The sequence below is a fragment of the Vitis riparia genome, chromosome 19, assembly GCF_004353265.1.
Source record: "Vitis riparia cultivar Riparia Gloire de Montpellier isolate 1030 chromosome 19, EGFV_Vit.rip_1.0, whole genome shotgun sequence".
Lineage (NCBI taxonomy): Eukaryota > Viridiplantae > Streptophyta > Magnoliopsida > Vitales > Vitaceae > Vitis > Vitis riparia.
In genome coordinates, this window is record NC_048449.1 from 4,181,331 (window position 1) to 4,208,001 (window position 26,671).

At 32.1% G+C, this 26,671-nt stretch overlaps 3 protein-coding genes across 3 annotated transcripts in view; 1 reads left to right on the forward strand and 2 right to left on the reverse strand.

The window, feature by feature from the left end:
• Positions 1-3,135: 3,135 nt before the first annotated feature.
• LOC117908401 lies at positions 3,136-6,015 on the reverse strand. The gene is made up of 3 exons (XM_034821979.1): positions 5,866-6,015; positions 5,691-5,760; positions 3,136-3,513 (listed from the first exon to the last, which is right to left on the reverse strand). Exons 1-3 carry the CDS (start codon positions 5,948-5,950, stop codon positions 3,360-3,362), a joined length of 309 nt encoding a protein of 102 aa, XP_034677870.1. The 5' UTR covers positions 5,951-6,015; the 3' UTR covers positions 3,136-3,359.
• Positions 6,016-12,954: 6,939 nt separating this feature from the next.
• LOC117908421 lies at positions 12,955-15,864 on the reverse strand. Its single transcript, XM_034822000.1, has 3 exons — positions 15,747-15,864; positions 15,568-15,637; positions 12,955-13,462 (listed from the first exon to the last, which is right to left on the reverse strand). Exons 1-3 carry the CDS (start codon positions 15,829-15,831, stop codon positions 13,309-13,311), a joined length of 309 nt encoding a protein of 102 aa, XP_034677891.1. The 5' UTR covers positions 15,832-15,864; the 3' UTR covers positions 12,955-13,308.
• Positions 15,865-25,008: 9,144 nt separating this feature from the next.
• Positions 25,009-26,671, forward strand: part of LOC117909191 (myosin-2) — a 31,873-nt gene continuing 30,210 nt past the window's right edge. The window contains exon 1 of the mRNA XM_034823115.1: positions 25,009-26,026. Coding sequence (XP_034679006.1) covers positions 25,535-26,026 — 492 coding nt within the window. The 5' untranslated portion in view covers positions 25,009-25,534. The remainder of the gene's footprint in view (positions 26,027-26,671) is intronic.

The window sequence follows — 26,671 nt, forward strand, 5'->3', positions numbered from 1 at the left end:
TCTTGTAATAATATGGACAATTTTTTGGTTAAATTTTTAGCCCGTCATTAAATAAGACGAATCATTTTGATTATTAGAGGAAAATAGTTTTCTACTTTTTATTTGCATTTCTACAATTTTAGTTAAATGAATCAAACATTTTTCAAATAAGATTATGAATATGTTTGGTTATCTAATAATATTAAGAAAAAAAATTTTAAAAATGGTTTTATCATATTTGATTTTATCATAATTTTATTTTTAAATTAAATATGATTAAAATTAATTTAAAATTTTTTATATTTTAAAATTAAATAATTTTTATATAACAGATGAAACCACACGAAATGAGTTAAAAAAACAAACAAAAATAATTTATTGATTTTGAATCCATATTTTATTTTATTTACATTTTCTTTCAAATTTTATGGTAAAATTAGTGATTAGACTGGGATTGAATATCGATAATATCATAATTATATAACTTATTATATGTAATTAAAAATAATTATAAAAAATATATATATATATAATTAAAAGTATTAAAAATATTTCATATTTAAATTTAATATATCAAATTGAATTAAAAAGATAAACATATGGGGCGGGTTTTCTTGTTCTTAACTTTGGAGCATACTCGTATTTTTTGTAGCACTTTTTTGGCTCTTTAATCCATATTGCTTTTCCCCACGAGTATTTCAAAGGATAGCTTTGTTGACATAGGAATCATCCGATGAATGATAAGCAACTTATTAAAAAAATAATATACTAAAGTTTCTAGGTTCATGGAAGATTAAAAGTACGTGTGGTGTTCATTTTAGGAAGCGTTTTTAATTTAAAAAGTATTTCTGAAAATTATAATTAGGTGTTTGATAAAATTTAAAAGATAATTTTAAATTTTTAAAAAATTACTTGAAGTGTGTTCTGGAGCGGTTTTAAAAAATGTTTTTAATATTTTTAATACTTAAATAATAAAAAGTTTTAAATATTAAAAATATTAAATACATTTTATAAAATCATTATCAAATAAATTATTATAATGTTATAAAATAATCATGTTATAAATGATTTTTTAAAAAAATATTTTCATAAAAAACACTTTTATTAAAAAGATTTTGAACCATAAAGAAACGCAACAAATAGAATCAAATGCTTTGATCATAACAATGTGAATAATGTAGGCCTTCCAACATTGAACAGTATAAAGAGCGTGCTTAAACAATCATTTGCTGAAGCCCACATACCTCCTCAGCTGCCAGTCCAAGATGAAGAACGAAAGGCGGCTTTGAAGGCTGGGCTATTGATTACTCTTGTCTCCCTTGGTGAGTTTAGAACCCTCCAATGACCGCTCCTGCAAACCAAGCCCATGCCCTTCTCTCCAAGGCCTTTATGTTCCTCTTCTATGTGAGCTTAGCAGTCGGCGTTGTGCAGATTCTGGTCTCAATGGTCCTCCATCGACTACCCAGATTAGCTTTCATGGCCAAGATGTTGCCTGAAATAGGATGTGCATTAATGACAATCAAATTCGGGTCTGGGTAGTCTTTAGTTCTTCTCCTTGGTTCAAAATTTCAATAGATTTGGCTTTTTTTTTTTTTTTTTTTCTTTTTATCATTTTTTTACACCGAGTCCTTTGTCTAATAGCAGGCTTTCTGCAAGAACAGGGTAATTTTTTTAAAAATTGTACCAAAAAAATTTAAAACTATCAAATTTCAAATAGATTCGTATTTTAAAAAAACCAATTTAGTATTAAAAAATCAACCCAACTTTTCAAAAAATGAATTCAATACATAAAAAAAAATTACGATGGAGAGCAAGTTTGTCTTTTCAAGAGATTATTAATATAAAAGGTAAATTCCGACGAGTTTAATATCAAAATAATACAAATTATTAAAAATATCATATTTTTATATTTATTTTAAAAATATTTAATTTTTTAATAATATTTAAAAAAATCCACGACAAGCAAGAGGTGTACTTCAGTGCTTACATGTATTTTTTCAATCATCTATTCAAGGAGAATATTTAAGCAGTAGTCCTTCGATCCTGTGAATCTATCAGAAAATAATACTAATTATACTCAAAGGGCTCCAATGGCTACAGGAAGATAAAACCAAAAAAATAAAAATAAATAAATAATAAATAAAAGCTTGGACCCTTTTGGAAAGGGAACAAAGAAAGCAATGAACTTAAAATGGTGAATTGACTTCTTGTCAGTTGTTTGAAGTTGACCCGGGGGGGCTTCGATTCGGTGCGTGTTGGTTCTAATTTCCAAGAGTGAGGAGAGAGTACTCATTTGATGTCTTCTTGACAATTTCCCGATTCAGCCTGAGAGGACTCATTTGATGTCGTCAGTTTCCTGACAATTTCCCGATTCTGCATTTTAAATATCATCAATCAAATCAAGATGCCACAAATCAAAGGGAAGGTACCAAAAAAAGGAGGCAATCAAGTTGAGAGCCATGGCAGCTGCTGAAGAACCACAAATCGATCAGCTCAACATAACAGTTGAAGAACCATCAATTGATCAGCCCAACATTGAAGCTCAGGCACCCCCTCAACAGCTGGCTCCGGCTGAAGTTCAAAAGGCTGTTTTCAAGGCTGGGTTACTCATAAGTCTCATCTCCATTGGAGGGATTCTAAACCCTCCCATAACTGCTACTGCAAACAAAACCAACAGCCTTCTCTCCAAGACGTTCCATTTTATGGTCTTCATGAGCCTAGCAATTGGGGTTTTGCAGATTCTGCTATCGCCCATCGTCCATCGGCTGCCCGTATTGATCATCACAGCAAAACGATTGACCAAAATAGGATGGGCTTTACTGACAATTGCCTTGGGGTATGGGTCTTCTTTGGTTTTGATGGTTTCTTCTTCTCCTTGGTTTGCCCTCTACCTGATCTTTATTTCCATCCGATTCATGTAAAAGCAAGAGTCAGTACAATATTTTTAGGGGTATAGGGTCCTCTATCTATTCATTTTACAGGATGAATTTTGTAGATGAAGTTATTATTAGAGAAAGTTTTCCAATTTTTTAGTACTTTGTAACTGCTTTCAATGTTTTTTTATGATATCATCCATAATTGTACTGACGGTTCAAGCAGTTGGGATTGCATACATCAACTAATCAGCTTTCAAGCTCAGCAGAGATTATTAAAAAAGACATTGAAAAAAGAATGCATTCATGGCAGCAAAGGAAATTACTAAGAAAGTTCTGTAGAAATCACATCAGGATTAGATGCTTCCAGGCCCTTTCCATTGATGTGGGGTCAAGAGGGGCGGCTTGACCTAAGTCCGTGAAAAAGCAAATTTTTGTGTATTGAATTCTCACTATTCTGCTTCTATGGGTATATGCTTTTGTCAAGAAGGTTGGACACAACAGAAGTCAATCATATAGCATTTTTGCTGATTGGGATCTCATTGTTTTACTCTCATTCTTTGAAATTTTCTCCATTGACTTCTCATTTTGAGATACCGCTTTTGCTATTGCTTTCATCTTTCGGACATTTTTTGATCTCTTCATTGTTACTCCTTTCTTCCTGTTATGGAAAAGATTCACTTCAGACACATAACATAGGGCTCAAATGGCAGCAGATATCAGGACAAAATAATAATGATAAAAACCAAGTAAGAACTTCACACCATCTTACAAGAGAGAAGGAAAAAATCAACTTGAATAGAATGAAGTACATCATTTATTGTCAAGGGTTTGAAGCTTCCAGGGCCTTGGATCAAGTGGGCAGGCTGGGGACGAGTTGGGGTACACCTAGGGTTTAGACAAATATTCTGAAGCCCTTTCACATGTAGTGGCAATTTATTTTTTTCCTTTTTTGTTTGTTTGTTTGTATGTGTGTGCATGTGTTACGAAGACTTGTAAAAGAAAGGGAAAAGAATATTTTCCTTTTTGAATGAATATATTGAATCAGGAGACGTAGCTTTATACAAGAGATTTCCTCCAATCATGCTAATCTATTCTTGGTAGTCTTAGTATAAAAGGCAACTAATCAAATATACAACTAATACAATATATTTGTTAATGAATGGCTGGATATTTTGTCAATGAAAAGCTAGATGTCATTGACCTTGTCAACAAAGACTTAACTTTAATTCTTATAGAACAAAAATATGCTTGTACTCATCAAAGGGAAATGTGGAATTGCAGTTATGTTTTCACACCTCAAATTTCCATTAGTAGGATCATTATGTAAAACAAAAATTACAAAAGTACACACTAATGTGCCTAGAAGAATGCTTACATGCCATACAAGACCAGGATAAAAGTACACCAACCAAAGCTCTGTCCAGATGACAGTTAAATTTCAGAAAATACAGGGGGGGGGGGGGGGGGGGGGGGGGGCATCAAACAGCAGCTATAGTAAGCATGACAAAAAACAATACCCGGAACTCTTAACTCCTACTTCCCCATATCTGAACATGCCATAAAATGAGAACAAAGAAAAGCTTCTGAAGAATAATTCCTTTCAGTTCCAGTCCTTAGGCATCATCTCATCCTAAATCTTAGGAAGGGATCAAATAGGGGAGAAGGAACACCAGATGTTGGTGGCAAAGAAAAGAAGAAAGACAAAGGTAATCACCATTTTTGCCATTTTGCGCACGAGAGACACAGAAAAGCACCATGGATTTCCAAATCAGATTCAGCAGAAACAGCTTATCCACAATAACCGTCTAAGAGATGGTTATTGAAGCTGTTAGACACCCTTAGAGAATGAATTCATAATAATGGGAAAAGAGCGAAAAGTGATACACCAAAAAATACCACACCTTAAACCTTCATGCTAAAACCCAATCTCAGCATGTATAAAAGAAATTCCCAGTAGAGACAACTCTATGCCTTTTCCATGATAACTTTGTGGACAGTACATAAATCCCAATATCTTGGTCTTCCACCAACATATGTAAGCCGTTCTATGGCTATGGAGAGGAACACGGAAATAATCATTCCAAGTTTTCATTGGGAAAACTGTTCTAAGTTTAGTGGCAGACACTTGAAACAAGATTTGGCACATGACTAGTAATGCTAATGAATCAAAAGGCCCCTAATACCAATTACTCTAGGCTTTCCTGGATCAGGAATAGAAATGTTGAATTCACAGTTTCTGCATAATATCTCAGCCATGAACCTCCCCAAAAGCAAAGCAATTATGTCAATTCTCATGAATCACCAAACAAAACTAACAGTGGTGCATACTGGTGGGCTTCATAACAAAGCCAACAAACTGCCACCTTTGCCACACCTTCCTCATCCTCAAACAATTTACATGTATCTTTATTCAATTATTTTACTAAAAATTCCACTCTTTCTTCTTCCATGCGGCCTATGAAATCAGCCCTCAATCAATTTTTTTTTTTCCAAAAAGACATTACCTGGTACAGTTCCCATTTCTAGGTTTGAGGGATAGGTGGACTGGGGACAGACACAATCTACAGCAGTTCTCATCATTAATTCCCAACAAGCCTGGGATAAAAATCCCTCTTTCCCTCTTATACAACCTCCTGATAAAACGTAACACAGACTAGAACTCAATTCATAAATAAACAATTTTAAGGAACTTATTCAAGGGCCCATCTTCCGAAAACTCAGAATAAGTCCACTTCTATCAACACGAACTGCTTTCGAAACCCAATCACTTCAGGAAAAATTCACAAGTTCAAAGAATTTGATTTTAAAAAGGACATTATTCAAACAAAAGCTAACCTCTTAATGGGAGCACCAGAAGCTGGGAAATGCGTGGCTGTCGTAGCAACCGAATCTGACGTGTCCATCGCTGCATGTGAAGAGTGGACAAATTTAGGGCTGGGAAATCATTTTCCGGGAAAAAAAATTGTGAATCAGTAGAAGTGAAAACGACCAAAAAAAAAAAAAAGGGTACATTGTGGGATATCTGTGAGAGTGGGCTCGGTGGTGTCCATCGGTGCCACGCCGCTTCTCTTCTTCTTGTTTCTGTTCTTCGCCATGGCTCCTTGACGGAGAAAATTTTCAGGGTTGAAAGAGCGAGGGACAAAGAGAGAGGTCGATCTAGGGTTTGACCGGTCTCAAAGTCGGATCCCATACAGACCCTACCTATAAGGTCCACATACTTTAGGCCCAAACCCAAACTACTTACAGATTTTTAGTCCAGATACTAGGCCCAAGCCCAATAGGATTCCCACCAGTAAAAAAATAAAAAAAAATAAAAAATACAGCACGAGGATGTGAAATTAATTTCACATTTTAAACCGAAATACGAAGAAATTCATTCAATTTTTCATTCATTATTATATTCATATCAATTTTAAAACTGAAATATTAATAAAAAAAATAGCCCGAGAAAAATCAAAATACAATCTTAATAAAATTTTAATTCTTTCTAATTAAATGATATCGTGATTTATTTTCATTCTTATTAATAATTCTATTTTCATAATCATATATACGACTTTTACCATAAATTTGATCATTTTTAAAGTACAAAGATTCATGACACTTATTTTTAAGTTGGTGCACTCTTTAACTTGAAATGTGGATTGGCAACCAAAATGTTAATATAACCTTTAAAGCAATAATTGATGGATGGTTTTTTCAAGAAATTAATAATTACCATATAATTTTTATGACATATACCAATAACCTTGAAGGTTATACATGAAAATTTATTTTTAATTTTTTAATGGAGTCAAGTGAGTCTTATTTCTTGTACGACACCAAAAAAAAAATGAAAAAAAAATTTAAACTTTAGTAAAAGTTTATTGAATTTCTTTTGATGATTTTTTTTTATAAAGATAATACTTTTTAATAATAAAATGACATTTTGAATTTGTCGATGTTCTTTTAAATTTAGAGTTTAGGGGTTTTAATATTTAATACGATTCGTTTATATAACTTCAATTCAATATGTTTTTTTATATGTTTAGATCAGGTATAATTGTATTTAGGTCAAAATGATACTTGCATAACTTGTTTAATAATTGGATTAATTTTTGTTGTCTTGAATAAAATGAATTTGATCTATGTTAATCCTGATTATTATTCTTGAATTGACATATTTAATTGAATATCCAAGACACCACACAACCCCTAAAATTCCTTAACTAAGAATTCTCATGCTAGTCAATCAATACATTAACATATCTTATATTATTAGTATACATTAACATCTACTAATAATATTAAATATGATTAACATATTTAATCTAATTTTTTATTTTTTTATTTTAAAATTATTATATTAATTATTTATATAATAATTATCATAAAAATAAATATTTACATTTACAAAAAGTTGAAAAAAAAACATTAATTTTGCTATATATTTAATTTTACAACATTATTATACATAGATAACAAGTAGCTCAATGGTCTACATGTTGCTTTTAAAATTGGAGGTCACCGGTTCAACAAAATAAGGTACCAACCCATGGTCTTGAAAGGTTCATCATCGATTTAATAAGAAAATGGTACCTATGGGGACCCCCCTCCACGTGTCACTTTCCTCGGAGCTGCCAGGATAATTGCTGCAGTGTCCAAAGCCTCCATCCGAACCACATGAGCATGCGACAAATGACATCGAACTCCCTAAGAGGATGACACCTTCTAGCCAGCCTTCAAGGCCCTCTTACCACGTGTAATAATTTACACCTGACATGGAAATGACTGATGGGATCTCCCCAAATCCTTATGTCCATGTCAATTAATTATCACACATTGCCCCATACCTCTAGCAAGTTGAAAGGATGGACAATTGCATGACTGAACATCATGACACAACTTTTTTGACACCTGTCAGCCGCCCAAAACTACAATGATTGCCCTGCTACTTGGAGAACAACCATCATTACAAAGAAGGTCAAAGTGCTTAGTCAACGTTACAGTGACTTCTCGTGAGCACTATAAAAAGCTTCTTGAAGTATAACCCAGATACGCATGCATACGCTAGCCTACTCATTCTCCATTTTAAAGAGCTGGACCTATTTGTGTCTAACTTAAGCTTTGGAGGGACGTGCTCGGATCACCTATCCGGACATCATTTGTGCAAAAAAAGAAACTCACCTAGTTCCTCATTGCTGGGTAGAAGCCCTGAGAGGCACAACATAAGAAGGATCTAACCTCAGTTGGCTCTTCATCAATAGTACCAACTCATGGTATTGGGTTCATCACCTGTTCAAAAAGAAAACAATTAGGTGGACGATATAGTTTGATTTTTAAAACATTATTAAAATTTTAAGAAATATTTTATTGAAAAAGATGAAATAATACCCATAATTAAAATTATTTCATGATTTCATGAGTTTTTTTGGTAATTTCTCATAATTACAAGTATTTTTAATTATCTATAACTATATGGATTTTTTTTTTTTCATAATTTTGTCAATATTTTTATAGTTACTCATAATTATAAGTGTCTTCTGTAATTTCTCAATATTATAAAGGCCTTTTTGTAGTCTCCCATAACTACTCAAAATTGCAAGGGTCTTTTTGTAATTACACCTAAATATAGAATTATTTGTGCAATTACTCATATTTATACAAGTCTTTAAATTATTTATAATTATGAAAGTATTTTTGCAATAACTCATAATTATAAAGCCTTAATGTAGTTACAGATAATTTTAGAGTTCTTTGTGTAGTTATTCATAATTTTTAAAATCTTTTTGTAATTATTTATAAATTTAGGTGTATTTATACGATATATCATAATTTTAAGAATATTTATATAATTATTTATAATTTAAGGCAACTTTTCATGTATTGAAAATTACCCATATAAGACCGATTTAATATTTTTATCTTTGAAATTTTTATTCCAAAAGTGCTTGATATGGATGGGGATTAAAAATTGGTTGAAGGGTAGTTTTATCCTAAAGAGATTTTCTAAAAACAATTTATTGATAGTTTAATAAGTCTATAACTTAATCGGGTAAGCACTTTCTCCTTGAACAAAAGTTGGCCCGATTTGACTAATATTTTTAAAAGAGCTTAGCATAAGAATTAAAAAGTATCATTTATTATAAAGTTAGAGTGGTCATTTCATGTTTAAAAAATATTTTATATGCAAATATGGTCATTTAGAAAAATCATACTTTACGCCTAACTTCAATTTTCAATTAAAATAAAAAAGCAAACGGTCATACCAAACATAATCTTAATAATAAATTAAAATTTAAATAACTTTTTTAAAAGATTCAACGGGTGAGGTCAAATCGAGTTCATCACCAAAGGGTTATAGATGATCTCTTTTTGTGAGTATTTTTGAAGAGTTTTGAGAATAGATCTAATCTTTGGATGTTCGATAAAATTTACTACTTATTACTTAAGGAAAGAAGTTGACTTTAAATTTAAAACTTAATATGTTTGATGCCATGACTACTACTCTTAGCCTTGTTTTCGATATCTCCTTGTAAAATCCAAAATGACAATGGATAGCAACATCCATCTAGTAGATATGACCATAGTAACTAAAAAGGAATGGTAAATGTCTTATTAGAAACCATTTAGTTGATGAGGAATATGGAAGAGGCATTTTGTGATCACATCCTTCTTCATTGTTGTACAGCAAGTTTGTTATAGAAATTGGTCCTCTTGTGTGGAGTGATTTGGGTGTTACATTCTTCAATCCAAGCGATATTTTTAAGTCGGTACAACCACTTTATTGAAAAGAGGAAAAAGAAGGTGTAGAATATTATTCCTCTTTGTTTGTTTTGGACAATTTGAAAATAGAGGAATTAAAAGACTTAAAAATATGATGTTTTCGTATTAAGAGTTAAAGTCCTCTTTTCTATGTAACTTTTTAGAATTGACCAAAGGGGGCATGGGGGTTACGTCATCGCTTATGATTGATTTTATTATTAATTAATTAGGTTACCATAAGAGGTGGGTTTCCTTGCTTTTTTACTTTGGAGCATACTAGTGTACTTTTTGTAGCATTTTTGTGGCTCTTTAATTTATATAGCTCTTCCAAGGTCTTTCAAAGGATAGCGTTGTTGACGTAGGAGTCAGTGAATGATAAGGAACTTACTCAAAATGAAATATATTAAATTTTCTAGTGGGTTTGTGGAAGATTAAGAATGCGTTTGACAATGAAATATATTGAATTTTCTAGTGGGTTTGACAATGATTATGAGAAGTGTTTCTAATATTTCTAATATTTAATTATTTTTTCTTTCAAATATTAAAAATTCTACTAAAAAAACTAAAAAAATCTAAGAAACAATGAGATATTTAACAAAATTTAGGAAATATTTTTAAAAATCTAAAAAATCATTTATAGTATTAAAAAATCACATATACTATTTCTTAAATAAACACTTTATAAGTAATTTTCATAAATATATTTCCAAAAAAACCATTTTCACTAAAAACACTATCCTCATGTGGCCGACCGGTTAACCAAAGCCATGAAGAAACACAACAAACAGAATCATATGCTTTGATCATAGCAATGTGAACAATGTAATCCTTCCAACTTTGAACATTATAAAGAGCAGTGCTTAAACAATCATGGCTACAGAATCAGAGACCATGATCAATGAGAACCATTTGCTGATCAGCTTGGGATTACAGTTGAAGCCCACATACCTCCTCAGCTGCCAGTCCAAGGTGAAGAACGATATGCGGCTTTGAAGGGTGAGCTATTGGTTACTCTTGTCTCCCTTGGTCCCTCCAATAACCGCTCCTGCAAACCAAGCCCATTCCCTTCTCTCCAAGACCTTTCTGTTCATCATCTACGTGAGCCAAACAGTTGGGGTTGTGCAGATTCTGCTCTCAATGGTCCTCCATCAACTGACCAGATTAGTTTTCATGGCCACTTCTCCTTGGTGCAAAATTTCAATTAATTTAGTATAAAAAAAAATCAGTATGAAAGTTTTTAAGATAAAAAGTGATATCATCTTTTTAAGAGATTATTAATATAAAAAAATAAATTTATCTTTTGAAAATACGAGTAGAATGAGACGTGTAATTTTTTCAATCATCTATTCATCTATTTTAACAGAGGAGTATTTAAGCAGTGGTCCTTCAATTCTACAGATCTTATCAGAAAATAATAATGATTATTGTCAACGGCTCCGCTGGCAACAGAAAGTCAAAACCAAATAAATAAATAAATAAAAGCATGGACCCTTCTGGAAAGGGAATAAAAAGAAAGCAATCAACCTTAAAAGGTCAACTTCATTGTCAGGTGTTAGAAGTTTCCCGAGGGGCTTGGAGTTGTGTAATTTGGTAGCGGCTGATTAGGTCAAGAACCCAAATCTACGTTGACTGATTGTATATAGAATATTCCGGAAATGAGGTAGAAGGTGCCTTTTCTTTTAACAGGGTTAAGGTTAAGGAGGAAAAACAAAACAAGATATGTTTTTTTATAGATCAGGAATACTTTTGAATTTTTATATCATGGATATGGTTTGCAGATCTAGTCACGTGGTCCTTTCCTCCCATATCTATGGATTCATTACACGGTAACAGTAATGGGAGAATATGAACAGAGTACAAATGTATTTACAAGAATGGCAAATGCCAATATGCCATACAAAACCAGGATAGGGAGGGAATAAGAGTGAATGGAGAGAGAGAGAGAGAACGGAACAAAGAATTGCACAATGCAATCCTCAGTCTAGAGACAAATAGTTGAGTGCACTTTAGCCGAAGATGACACTACTTTCAATTAAAAGACTCTGACTTGGATTTTTAGCTCGTACATGGGTGACAGGAGTTGAACAACCCCATAATAAAATATTTCAAACATCTTGACGCAAATGTGGGCCACGCCGACTTCAAACATCTTCAAGCAAATGTGGGCACCGTGTGCGTCAATCATCGCTTCCCAACTACCTCCGAAGCAACACCCAATTAGTTTCCTCGACAATTTCCTAAGAAGACAGCCAATTCGGCCTTTAAATATGATCATCAAACCAAGACGCCACAATCAAAGAGAAGGAAAAAAAGAAAAAGGCAATTAAGTTGAGAACCATGGCTGCGGTTGAAGAACCATTAGTCAATCAGCTCAACATAACAGTTGAAGAACCATTGGTGGATCAGCTCGACATTGAAGCTCATGCAACCCCTGTGATGTCCCACATCGGATAGGGGAGAATGTTCCTGGCGCTATATATGTAGAGATTCCTCTTAACCAAGTAGACGCGTTTTAAAGCCGTGAGGGCCCCCTTGGGCCCAAAGCGGACAATATCTACATGGTTGGATGTGGGTCGTTACAAATGGTATCAGAGCCGATCCTCGACCCCGGTGTGGGTGTTTGTTTGTCTGTTTGACCCCGCAATCCCATGGGACACAACGAGGACGTTGTGTCTGCATGGGGGGGTGTTTGTGATGTCCCACATCGAATAGGGGAGAATGTTCCTGGCGCTATATATGTAGAGATTCCTCTTAACCAAGTAGACGCGTTTTAAAGCCGTGAGGGCCCCCTTAGGCCCAAAGCGGACAATATCTACATGGTTGGATGCGGGTCGTTACAACCCCCCCTCAACTGCTGGCTCCGGCTCAAGATCAGAAGGCTGTTTTCAAGGCTGGGTTGTTCACAAGTCTCATCTCCATTGGAGGGATTCTATACCCTCCAATAACTGCTACGCAAAACAAAACCCACAGCCTTCTCTCAAAGACGTTCCATTTTATGGTCTTTATGAGCCTAGCAATTGGGGTTTTGCAGATTCTGCTCTCAACCGTCCTCCATTGGCTGCCCGGATTGACCATCACAGCAAAATCATTGACCAAAATAGGATGGGCATTACTGACAATTGCATTAGGGTATGGGTCTTCTTTGGTTTTAATGGTTTCTTCTTCTCCTTGGTTTCCCCTCCACCTGATCTTTCTTTCCATCCGATTTATGTAAATGCGAAGACTCGGTACAATATTTTTAGGTAGGGTATTGGTTTTTTAAGGGTATAGATCCTCTTATCTGTTCACTCTACAGGATGGATTTTGTAGATGAAGTTAATAGAGAAGGTTTTCCATTTTTTTAGTACTCTATAACTATTTTCAATGTTTTTTTATGATATCATCCATAATGGAACTGACGATTCAAGCAGTTGGGATTGCATACATCAACTAATAAGCTGCCAAGCTCAGCCAGAGATTATTAAAAATGATATTAGAAAAAAGATTGCATTCATGATGGCAAAGGAAATTACTAAGAAATTTCTGTAGAAAACAAATCAGGATTGGCTGCTTCCGGGCCCTTTCCATAGATGGATCATGGGGGGCCAAGACGGCTTGACCTAACTCTTGTCAAAACTCTGCCAAACAGCAAATTTTTGTGGATTGAATTCGCAATATTCTGCTTCTATGGGGTATAGGCTTTTGTCAAGAAGGCTGGACACAACAGAAGTCAATCATATAGCATTTTTGCTGATTGGGCTCTCATTGTTTTACTTTCATTCTTCGAAATTTTCTCCGTTGACTTCTCATTTTGAGATATGGCTTTTGCTATTGCTTTCATCTTTCGGACATTTTTTGATCTCTTCATTGTTACTCCTTTCTTCCTGTTATGGAAAAGATTCACTTCAGACACAAAACATAGGGCTCAAATGGCAGTAGATATCAAGACAAAATAATAATGATAAAAACCAAGAACTTCGCACCATCTGACAAGAGACAAGGAAAAAATCAACTTGAATAGAATGAAGTACATTATTTATTGTCAAGGGTTTGAAGCTTCCAGGGCCTTGGATCAAGTGGTCAGGCTGGGGCCGAGTAGGGGTACACCTAGGGTTTAGACAAATCTTCTGAAGCCCTTTCACATGTAGTGGCAATATTTTTTTTTTCCCTTTTTTGTTTGTATGTGTGTGTGTTTTATGAAGATTTAACTTCAATTCTTATAGAACAAAAAGGGAGATGAAGTGGAATTGCAGTTATGTTTTCATGCCTCAAATTTCCATTAGTAGGATCATTATGTAAAACAAAAATTACAAGATGTACACAATCATGCGCCTAGAAGAATGCTTACATGCCATACAAGACCAGGATAAAAGTATACCAACCAAAGCTCTGTCCAGATGACAGTTAAATTTCAGAAAATACAGGGGGGCATCAAACAGCGGCTATGGTAAGCATAACAAAAACAATACCTGGAACTCTTAACTCCTATTTCCCCATATCTGAACATGCCATAAAATGAGAACAAAGAAAAGTTTCTGAAGAATAATTCCTTTCAGTTCCAGTAATTAGGCGTCATCTCATCCCAAATCTTAGGAAGGGATCAAATAGGGAAGAAGGAACACCAGATGTCGGTGGCAAAAAATTTGAAAGACAAAGGTAATCACCATTTCTGCCATTGTCTTTGCACATGAGACACAGAGGAAAGCACCATAGATTTCTGGATGAGATTCAGCAGAAACGGCTTATCCACAATAACCGTCTAAGAGATGGTTATTGAAGCTTTTAGACACCCTTAGAGAATGAATTCATAATAATGGAAAAGAGCGAGAAGTGATACACCAAAAAATACCACACAGTAAACCTTCATGCTAAAACCCAATCTCAGCATATATAGAAGAAATTCCCAGTAGAGAGAACTCTATGTCTTTTCCATGATAACTTTGTGGACAGTAAATAAATCCCAATACCTTGGTCTTCCACCAACATATGTAAGCCTTTCTATGCCCATGGAGAGGATTATAGCACGGCAACAATCATTCCAAGTTTGCATTGGGACAACTGTTCTAAGCTTAGCGGCAAACAGTTGAAACAAGATTTGGCACACAACTAGTAATGCTTATGAATCAAAAGGCCCCTAATACCAATTACTCTAGATTTTTCCTGGATTAGGAATATAAATATTGAATTCACAGTTTCTGCATAATATCTCGGCCATGAACCTCCTTAAAAGCAAAGCAATTATGTCAATTCTTACAAATCACCAACACTTTCCATGGAATGCAACGGTATAAGAATCCAGACAAAGGCCCCGCCAGTTCTCAATTCAACTGGAGCTTTGAGAACAGCAATTCATTAAAGAAATCTTCACCCAATCCTCACACTCATGCACATATGCAAACTCGCACCATCTTAACAGCGGTGCTTACTACCTATCACAAAACAAATCTAACAGTGGTGCATGCTGGTGGGCTTCATAACAAAGCCCACAAACAGCCACCTTTGCCACACCTTCCTCATCCTCAAACAATTCATATCTATCTTAATTCAATTATTTTACTAACAATTCCACTCTTTTTTCTTCCATGCGGCGTATGAATTCAGCCCTCAATCAATTTTTTTTTCCAAAAGGACATTACCTGGTGTAGTCCCCATTTCTGGGTTTCAGGGATGGGTGGTCCGGGGACAGACTCAATCTTCAGCAATTCTCACCGTTAATTCCCAAAAAGCATGGGAAGAAAATTCCTCTTTCCCTCTTATACTACCTCCTGATAAAACATAACACAGTCTAGAACTCATTTCATAAATAAACAATTTTTAGGAACTTATTCAAGGACCCATCTTCCAAAAACTCAGACTAAGCCCACTTCTATCAACATCATCTGCTTTCTAAACCCAATCACTTCAGGAAAAGTTGACAAGCTCAAATAATTTGATTTAAAAAAACACATTATTCAAATAAAAAAATAATAATAATAATAAATAAGCTAACCTCTTAATGGGATCACCAGAAGCTGGAAAATGCGTGGCAGTTGTAGCAACCGACTCTGACGTGTCCATCGCTGCATGTGAAGAGCGGACAAATTTAGGGCTGGGAAATTATTTTCCGGGAAAAAAACATTACGAATCAGTAGAAGTGAAAACGAAAAAATAAAGAAAAGAAAAAAGTACATTGTGGGACATCTGTGAGAGTGGGCTCGGCGGTGTCCATCGGCGCCACGCCGCTTCTCTTCTTCTTGTTTCTGTTCTTTGCCATGGCTCCGTGAAGGAGAAAAGTTCCAGGGTTGAGAGAGGTCGATCTAGGGTTTAATTGGTGTCAAAGTCGGTCCCATACGGACCCTACCTATAAGGTCCACAGACTTAGGCCCAAACCCAAACTACTTACAGATTGTATATTTGGCCCAAGCCCAATAGGGTTCCCACCAGTAAAAAAATTTTAAAAAGAAAACCAGAAATACTGTCATGTTCATATCAATTTTTAAACCGAAATATGAATCAAGAAATAGCCCGATAAAAATCAGAATACGATCTTAATAAAATTTTGATCCTCTTCGATTAAACAGTATCGTGATTTATTGTTATTTTTATTTATATTTTTATATCCATAGTCAAATATACGACATTGACGAAGATTCATGATACTTATTTTTAAGTTGGTACACTCTTAACCTTAAGTGTGGATTGGCAACCCAAATGTTGATATAACCTTTAAAGCAACGGGTGGCTTTTTCAAGAAATTAATAATTACCTAATAATTTTTATGACATATACCTATAACCTTCAAGTTTGTAAATGCAAATTTATTTTAATTTTTGAATGGTGCCAAGTGAGTCTTATTTCTTGTATGATACCAAAAAATAAAAAATAAACTAAACTTATAAAATATTTATTGTATTTCTTTTGTTAATTTTTTTTATAAAGATAATATTTTGAAAATATATAAGTATTTAAATCTTTCATATTTTTATAGCAATAAATAGAAAAACAAAAAGAGAGTTGAATTTTTTTTTTTAATAATAAAATGACATTTTCAATTTGTCGATGCTCTTTAAAATTCAGAGTTCAAGGGTAGCAAAATTTGGCACAATTTGTTTACACGATTTCAATTCAATATGTTTTTTTGTATATTTAAATTAAATATTCGAGTCAAATTGATATTTACCTAATTTGTTTAATAAATAAGTTATTTTTTCTTATTTGACATAAAATGAATTTGATTTAAATTGACCTATTTAATAATTTTGTTATTGTCCTAACCATGATCATAACTTGTTAAACTCACATTTAACTCGTTTAAAATTTGATTTTGAAAATATATGTCAACTAAACATATCAAATGGAAAGGTTAATATTGATTCAAATAATATCTGACTTAATAAAGATTATTAAGTAGAACTCAATCATTAATTAGTTATACAATGTGTTACTTATTAAATAATTAGATCGTGAGTTTTGACTCGACACAACCCATGAAATTCCTTGACCGTCTAGTCAATCAATGCATTAACATATCTTATTTAAAATTAATAAATAAAAGTATGCCTTATCTATCTTGAACTATACTCCATAAATAAACAATGGGACATAAAGTACAAATACACATGGTATGAACATCACCACAAACCCAAGTCCTAAGCATCTTGTCCCATGTTCTTGTTGTTGTCAATTGTTGTCATTTTAGGCTAGGCCCACTCCGAAGGCCCAATGTATTTACCTTTACATCTTCACATACTTGTCATGGAATAATTTCTAATTTCTCACAATGTCATGTGGACTGCCCTACTACTCTCAATGATGGCCAAATTGGATGAGTCTCCCATTGCCAAAATTAGGGTAGTAGACAAACCAAACAACTTTTATATTTTCCCTACAATCATAGATGGGCCCAATGACTCGGTTGGTGAAATGAATCATTTTGGGAATGTATTCTTAGTCCTCCCTGGTAATTCTTACCTCTGAAGTATGTCCATATCTCCTTAACTTCAAAGGGTCTCCATGGGATGATAGAAGATTAGTATGCAGATAGCTCAACTAAAGTAGTTGATTTCTTGAAATAACAAAAGAAGTATTCTATAAGTTTTCAATACTTTTAGGTTCCTTGACACAATTATAACCTCTAATGGAGTGCTTATGTAGAAGTGCTTGTGAAGAGATTTATAATTAAAATAATCCTTTATTTTATTATTATTATTTTTTTATTTTTTAAAAGGTGGCTCATGAAAGGATATTATAATATATTAGGGAGGATGAAGAGATTGTTTTGCAGTAATTTTATGAAACATTTTTATCTCAAAAAGTGTTTTTGAAAAAAAAAAAAAAAGGTATTTGACAATTTTTAAAAATTATTTTAATTCTTTTTAAAATTACTTATAGCGTTAAAATATAATTTATAGTGTTTGATGCAGAAACATTACGATCCAAAAAGTTAACTAAAAGAGGCATTTGAGTTTTGAATCTCTTTTACATTAAAGTATCTTTTTAATTACACGTATTAAAACTCTTTGTTAAAAATGTGAATTATCTTAAAACTCATTTTTATAATAAATATTTTGTAATTATTTTATTATTTTTAATATATTTATTTAATAGATAAATTTATTATTTAAAATCAAATAAATTAAATATTAGTTAAAATTAATGAGGTATGTCAATTTAATAATTTAGAAAAAAAAATTAAGTTACTATTAAGCAATTTTGATATCTTATGTAAAAATTCAAAAAATAAGTTTTAAGTTAATTAAAATAATTGATAAATCAAATTAATAATGAAATAACTTAATTTAATTCATCAAGTCAAGTTGAGTGAGTATATTTGAATAAAATTTAAAATAAATTTAAATATTAACTTAAAATAATTAATTTATTATGAACCTTAGATATATTTTTTCAATTTTAAAATTAATGATGGTAAATATGTTAATTTAATGATTTAGAAGAAAAAAAATTGATTTAAGTTTATTAAATAGCCTTATTAATTAAAATATAAATTAAATATAAAATAATTTAACTTAAAATTAATTTAAATCATTATTTCAAAATAAATATGAAATTTTAATGAACACCATTTTCGTAATAAATTTATAGTGTGGACATTAAATCTATGAGAATACAACACAAAACAATGATGGCCCATGTTTCCATGGTACATATTGATAGGGAAACTCATTATCTATGAAGCAGGCTTTTGAAAAAGAAAGGCAACAGCTTTTGATTAAAGGGAGGGCAAAAAAAATGGGGGGACCCATGTGTAGGGTACCCTAAAGTTTGATTTATGGTGGTGTTTGGTGATGGGGTTGACTGTGTTGATCAATCAAACAGGGAACTTTCAGAGGTGTAACCTTTAGTAGCCCAGTTGGGAACCAATTAATAAAATAAGCTGCAGAAGCTTCATTTTCCTCAAAAATGATGGTCAATGATTAAAGGACATCTTACCAAATGAAAGGAATTAGAACAGGGATCCTAAATTCTTGTTCATGCCCATTTGCCCTGTTTGGTTGATGAGAAAATGCAGGAAAAAAAATGGTTTTCAAATATCTTAGGCGATGGTTGATTTTCATAATTTTTTTTGATAACTTTACATTTTCTTACCTATTTTCATTCTTCTTTGTAAAATTTATAGTATGTGTGATTTTTAGAAAATACAAAAAAATTTTAAGAAAAAATATTTTCTCATATTTATGTTTATTATGAAAAAAATCATTAAAAACCCATTGTGCAGTTTAAAAAATTAATTATTTAATATTTTTTCTAAATTAAAAGTATATTTGGTTGTTCAAAGCCTCGGGTCTTCATATGTTTTTTTTTTTGTATTTTTAATGACTTTTTAAAAATAAATTTATTTTTTATTTTTTATTTTAAATCATTTTTCATATTTATATAATTAATTTTTTAAAACAACCCTAAAAAAATAATTAAAATACATTCTAAAAAAAATACTTCATTCTCAAAACAAGTTTTCTAAAAATTATTTTTTATAATAAAAAAAAAATCCTTTGTTTCAAGTCTGAATTCTCCTTTTTAAGAAAAGAATATTATTTTTTATAATACCTTGTAAAATAAATAAAACAAATTTACAATATATAAAAATAATTTATTAATTTTAATTTTTTTCTCTTTTTTTCAAATAAAAAATATTCATAATATCTTTATATATATAAAAAAATTTAGGTTATTAATTTGATATTTACTAAATTTACGATCTCCACACTAAAAGTTACATACGACAAATAAATGAAACTAAAAAAATATAAAAGAAGTATAAAGTAATATACATATAAAAATTGCATGAGGAAGACTCCATGCCTCTTTTTCTTTCATTTTCCATGCAAACAAACAAAAGCTCAAATCCATATTTTTCTTTGGAAAGAAGAAAATATGGGTTTTATGGTCTATGTATGAATGGACTCAGAGCTTCTGACACATGCTGTAATTATTGCAGAACTCCCTACCAAAAGGGAAAATCAATCTCAATCTGAGGCTGAGCCACATTCATCTGAAACTTTGTTTTTTACCTAGCAATCTTGAGTCCATATGGGTAAAACCCAGTATTATATTGAAGACAAAAAAACCTCGGTACACCGCCTTGGGCTCCATCGGGGGGACATTCTCATGAACCCTCTACTTTTTAGACAGATGTTGCTGATCCAGAGGAGGTCCATGGTGGAGTCCCTATGCCTTGCATTATTATATTTCATTGCTTACTACCACCATTATGAGATTTCTTCTTCATAATTGTCTATTTTCATTTCTTAATTCTTTAGAGATTTGTGTTCTTGGAATGGTGATTTTTAAACAAATGACACAAAGTATAATTTCTTGTCCTACCAACCCTCCAAATTTTGTCCATCAATGGATGACTTTTCTAATAGTGTCGTTTTGACCGGGTAGTTTTGATGTGATTTCATTTTTTATTTTCTAACATTAACTTAAATATCGAAGAAACTATGTCATTTTGGATTAGACTTTTGCGATTCTTTGAAATTAGTTAAAATGATTAGTATCGTGTTTATGAATTATTGGTATATGAGGTCTTGGAGAAGGTATTAGTAGGTGAGTCTAATGACTTCTCAATTTTATTAAGATGAACTCATATATTGCATTTTCTTTAATACACAAAAGGTAATAACACGATAGTCAAATACACATCTTTGAACATTAGTTACTAAGGGTTGCATGGAAAAAAAGAGATGGTTAGAAAAGAGATTGATACTAGACTTACAACCCAACCTTTTATCCTAGTGCGTGAGTTTCCAATGATTTTACAAGAACAAATATGCATGTCTTATAATAGAGCTCGAGTGTCTAATATGGATGGATTTAAGAGTTATTGTGTTAACATATTAGTAGATTTTGAAGATGTCATTGATAAGAGAATTAAAGTTTTCAAGTGACATATAAACATATCAAGACCTTCATTGGCTATTCAAAATTGTCTTACTTGACAATCAGGAATCATCAAATATGCTTTCTACAAGCGAGACAAGTTATTCATATAGATTTTAAATGTCGATAACTTTTTTGTGTTAACGATACTAGACTCTATAGGAAACATCCATTATAGTGGAGCGCCTACATTTGACTAATACCTCATTCTATGAGAATAACCACTATAGTCGTGTACTCGTGTCTAACTAAAGGTATGCTTTTTTATGGCTTCTCCTCAACCCTTGAATTCGAACAAACTTATACAATCTAATATGGTTTGTACTAGACATGCAACTCCTTCCCACTTGATCCTTATTGGAGGATGAAACACACACCCATGCAAGAGGCCGATCACATAAGAATTATTATTGAAAATACTTTTTTCTTTAAAATAAAAAATATTTTTCTAAAGCAAGAAATAACCGAAACAACTTTTTAAAATAGGTTATTTTTAAAAAACATTTAAAAAGTTTTTATAATTTTTTTAATAGTATTATGAAAATCAATTGAAAATGTAAATAATGCTTTGAGAGTTTTTATATCATAAATAAGCACATAGTACATCCTCAGTGATCTAGTAAAAACAAAGGTTTTTATTTTATTATATATATATATATATTTAAGTTATCAAATAAAATTTTATAAAAAAAATGATAAAAATTTGTTTAAAATAACTCTTTCCGACATCTCTGAAATTATTTAAGAGACTTAAGAATCCATAACCACTTTGGATGCCCCTCTTTATTGCGATCTTAACATAAATTTGACCTAATACGACTCATTAATTAAATACAACACTTATGAACACCCAACACATTAAAACAAGTCACAAAATTCAAGGGACCATGCTTCAATGAGACCATGCCCAACAATCACGGGACCTTAGGGCTTCTCATCATTGTACATCACCAATAAAATTAAATAAATAAGGTTCATACCCATAGCCTTGAATAAATGTATGGAATACCAAACGGAAGATTTTTGAGGACTTTACACTAAAATGGAAAACAACAAAGCATTAAGCTCCAAGAGTTATGGGATTAGGTGATTTATTTGGTGGATAAGATAATGTTGCCCTGCCACTTGCATTTGACTTGTCCATCTACCTAACTTAATGCCTTTTCCCCTCCAATCGTGGGGCACCATGTTACCGTTATCATTAGCGGGTCAATTTTATAATATGATTATAATAATTAAACATTTTTGCCTACTTGAAATTACCCATTTAACCCTATCAATTTCAATAAGTAAAATAATTTTACTTAATATCCTTTTTTTTGTTGACCTATTGGATACATGCATTATATAATATGCGGTCATTTACATATATGAAATTATTGAATATTTAAAATATTTTGCATTTAATATATAATAATAATAATTTTTGTTAGAGTTAGTATGAATGTTTCTAATTTTTTTTATATATTTTAAATTTTAAAATTTTTATTTTATAATATTAAAAATATTAGAAACGTTTCCTAAAATCATAAATAAAAATTGTATAAAAAATAATATTTTATTGACTTTCATATTAATTAATCTTTTACCTATTAAAAAATGATAAAAATAAAAATATATGTAAGATTTGTTGATTATTCAAAATCTTTGTTAACACGGATGAAAGATTCAAAATTTTGATTGTTAATGCATTTGAAAACAAACAACAATAATGCCAAAAATTGGAAGAATTGATAACGCAAAACTTTGTTTGATTGGAAAATGTTTCAAATTATTTTAAATTTCCCTCCAATATTACAAGGTGACATTCATCAAATAGTCAATATATATATATATATATATATATATATATATATATATATATATATATATATATATATATATATATATATTAATTTTTTGTATTTCATGGATCCCAACCCACAAGCAGTTGGAACAAGAAGACTTTTGTTTCTTAGCCAATTTGAAAAAAGGGCCCAAGGACAAACACGTTTGCCCAAGGGCAAAGCTAATCAACCACCACCCCCTTATGTGAAGTGAAATATTGGATGTACCCCTTTATTTGCAGGGTATTTACATGCTTACCAACCCAATCATAATAGTATGAAACTCATACTAGAACGCTAATTATTGAGAGGGACCATGTGGTCAATTTCATATTTCCTTTTCTTTTTTTCATTCGTCTTTTTCAATCATTTTCTTTCCCCTAATCACTTGACTTGTGGTCCAATATCCTTGGTTAAAATACTAAGTAAAAGACATTATTGTATATGTGAAACGAGAGTTGATCCATTCTCAATTTGTCACAATTTTTGTTTTGAATCAAATTTAAAGATTTTTTTTTAAAATTTTATATGGAGTTATGATATGTACACTAAACCAAAATTTTTTAATATTTTTTTTAAATTGATGTTGAATATAATATCAGGTTTGACGGGTCTCGGGAATTCAAATTTTGTTTGTCTTTATAGTCCTCCACTTATGCGATCATAAAATTAATTTAATGGTTATATTATAAAAATGTGTTTTAATTACGTCTTAAATGATGTTTTAAAAATTTAAAACTTTTTTAGTTTATTTTTTTTTTTTATAATAAAGCACTTCCCTCCATTAAAACCAATTTTTAATTTTTTAAAAACCGTTCTTAAACAGCTTCTTATATTAAATGATGAAAAAGTATATTATTTAATTTAACAAAAAATTTAAAAAGAAGATTATACCTTTTGGTTGTGAAGAATACTAAGAAATTTGTGGGGGCAAGGCTGAATCTAGCCGTTATATTAATTTTTTATTAAATAATCAATAAGATTGCCAGCATGTCAATTCAACCGTTACAACATGAAGTTTTAAATCTTATTAGTTATTAGATTCTTAAAAGAGCTTATTATCCTTTAGATTTTCTTACCTAGTATTGAGGTCATTACATTATATCATAGTTTCTTTTTCTCCAAATTTATATTTATAAAATTATATTAATCATAATTTTGGGTTACCATATTATATCTGCATCTCAAATAAATAGAATATATATAATATACTTGGAAATGTTAATATTGTAATCAAAATTGCTATTTCAAGATATTATAACCCAAAAAAAATCACAAATTTCAAAGGCATTTTTTAGAAATATAAAACAAATATTATATTTTAAAATTAGGTAATCTTTAATAAAATATAATAGATTAAAATAGAATAGTGACTAAGGATGATAATGATGCAGATTTAGGATGAATTGCTCCCATCTTAACCACATTTCATTTATTTAAAATAATTTTAATTATTGTTTCATTAAAAAATTAAATCGGGGTAGGGTATGCGAATTTTCCATACCCCATCTCCCCATTTCCTTCTGTTTTTTTTTTTTAAATTTTTTAATTATATTAAAATAAATATATTTTATAAATAATTAAAATATTATAACATTTTATAACTTATTTTATATTAAAAAAATTTAAATTAAATTAATTTTATTTGTAATTAGGGATGAGATGAGATAATACCCAAACTCAACTCCCAATTTATTTCATGTTTTACGAAAATTTTAAACTTACCCCTAATCCATTTATTTAAATTTTAAACCCATCGCAATAATGGTGGGACGGGTGTAACCTATTGTTATATTTCCACATACTTTTAACCATTTTGAAACTAAATTGTAAAAATTTGAAATTTAGGGGAAAAATTGGACTATGCCATTTAAATGATTATCTAAATTTTTTAAAAATTGTAAAATAAAATTTTATTAAAAGAAAAAGAAAAAACCTCTGTCACCAAAAGCACAAGGGTACTTTACTCAACCCTATTGTTTCCAAAAGGTGATTGTGTACCAGACAACCAAGAAGGGCATAGTGGGAATTGAAAAAATAAAAATCCCAAAACTGTAATTACACCCAAAACCAGGGCCATTACCAAATCCAAGGCTTCATGACTCTCAGGTCCCAAATGTTGTCGGAAATATTGTTAATTTGAAAATTTAAATATTTAAAAAATATTATTTTACTTATTTATTTATTTATAATTATTGACATTTATCAGATCCAAACGGCTTTCCAAAGAAATGCACTTACCCACCTGGAAAATTTGAATTCCTGGAAACAAAATCTTAAAGCAACAACAACAACAAAGGGAAAATCTCCCATCCAAGTTTCGAATATTTTGTTTTTCGAAAACAACCGCAACAGCTTTTTGTTTCTGTTTTCGTTTCAGTTTTCTTAAAAAGCCGTGAAATGGCTCCCAACGTTTCTGTTTTCTCCAAGTCTGGTTCCTCAACGGCCTTTTCCTTCCTTGGTATTAACCGTTCGAAGTATTAAGAATCCACGCCATGGTTGATTTCTAGAATACTAATCGTTTCCGAACATCAATTTGCAGCGTTTTTGTTTCCGGGAATTGAAAATTTTCGCGACGAGTTTTGGGGACCTGTTTTCGGAATTTCGGGTTCTGATCCGAATTAGGGCTCTTGGGATTGTGTGTTTGGGGGATGGTGGTGCAATTTGACGAGTGAGAGTGGGGATTCTGCGGCTTTTGTGAATTAGGTTTTGTTTTGTTTTTGCGAGTGGATTTTTTTTGTTTCTGCGACGATGTTGTCGGTATCGTCGCCGACGGTGGTGCGGAGCTCGCTGGAGGAGATGCTGGATTCGCTCCGGAAAAGGGACGAGAAGCCGAAGGACTTGCCGCCAGCGCTGCCGGCGCGGCCGACGTCGAGGTCGATGCGGCTGCCTTCTACCAGGCGGTCGTTGCCGGTAGACTTCAAGGTTAGAGGGGGCAATGCTGGACTGGATAGTCCTGTAGGAGGGGCTCAAGGGAAGGAAGATGTGAAGAGGAAGGAGAGAGAACTAGGGCTCAGAAGAGGCGGTTTGGGAAGCAAGAAGAGGATGAAGGCTGTTCAGCCCGGTGATTTGCCGTACGTTGAGGCGGTGGAAGAGAAGGCCGTTGCCTGTACACTTACGTCGCCGAGGTCCACACTTACATCTCCGAGGTCTGCTCTGACATCGCCGAGGTCGACACTTACCTCGCCGAGGTCGAGGAAGGAGACTGAATGGGATGATAACGTCGGGTATTTTGTTAAGAAGGTAATTGAATACCCCAAAAAACTTTAGATTTTGTCGTTTGATTGTTATTAGTTCTGTTTCCAAGTTTTTTGTGTTGCTCAGAAGAATTTTTGGTTCTTAGAAAATGTGTTTGGTTCTTCAATTCTTGCAAGAGGAGCTAATTTTCAATGACTTTGAGAAAATATGGCACCTTACCGTCATGAATGGCTGCAATGGATTCAGCATTTTAAATGAGATTAAGACAGACATCATATAGAGCTTCTTTAGAATTAGAGATGAAAATGTAGTTGAAGTTTTATGGGGAGTTCTGGGTTTGAGACTTCCGGAGCTTATAGGAAATGTTAAGTTCTTGATTAGCACTGGGTTTGTCTTGGTGGGCCTTTTCGGCTGCTTTGTGCTGAAAATCCAGCTTCAGCTAGTTTTACTTCATTCTGTGAATTTGTTGCTTAATCCGATTGTGTAGTTTCAGAGTGGGGACTTCTGTTTTATACGGGCCTGTAGTTTATTTGACTCCCCTATTTGATGAAGTGTTTGCTTTAACATCCTTTTAGTCTATTTGTGAAAGAGAAAGACTCATTTTTCTTTTGTTAGTCTCTAATGAATGGATCATAGGCTATGCCCTGTTGGATATCTCAATTAGTGGCACCCACTCAGAAAAGCGAGGTT

Coding starts and splice junctions, on each gene's coding strand:
- LOC117908401 (XM_034821979.1), bottom strand. CDS start 5,950: ATGGCGAAGAACAGAAACAAGAAGAAGAGAAGCGGCGTGGCACCGATG. Junction 5,761..5,865: donor TCTCACAGATATCCCACAAT/GTACCCTTTTTT, acceptor CTTCACATGCAG/CGATGGACACGTCAGATTCG. Junction 3,514..5,690: donor TCTGGTGCTCCCATTAAGAG/GTTAGCTTTTGT, acceptor TTTCCATAACAG/GAAGAAAGGAGTAACAATGA.
- LOC117908421 (XM_034822000.1), bottom strand. CDS start 15,831: ATGGCAAAGAACAGAAACAAGAAGAAGAGAAGCGGCGTGGCGCCGATG. Junction 15,638..15,746: donor TCTCACAGATGTCCCACAAT/GTACTTTTTTCT, acceptor CTTCACATGCAG/CGATGGACACGTCAGAGTCG. Junction 13,463..15,567: donor TCTGGTGATCCCATTAAGAG/GTTAGCTTATTT, acceptor TTTCCATAACAG/GAAGAAAGGAGTAACAATGA.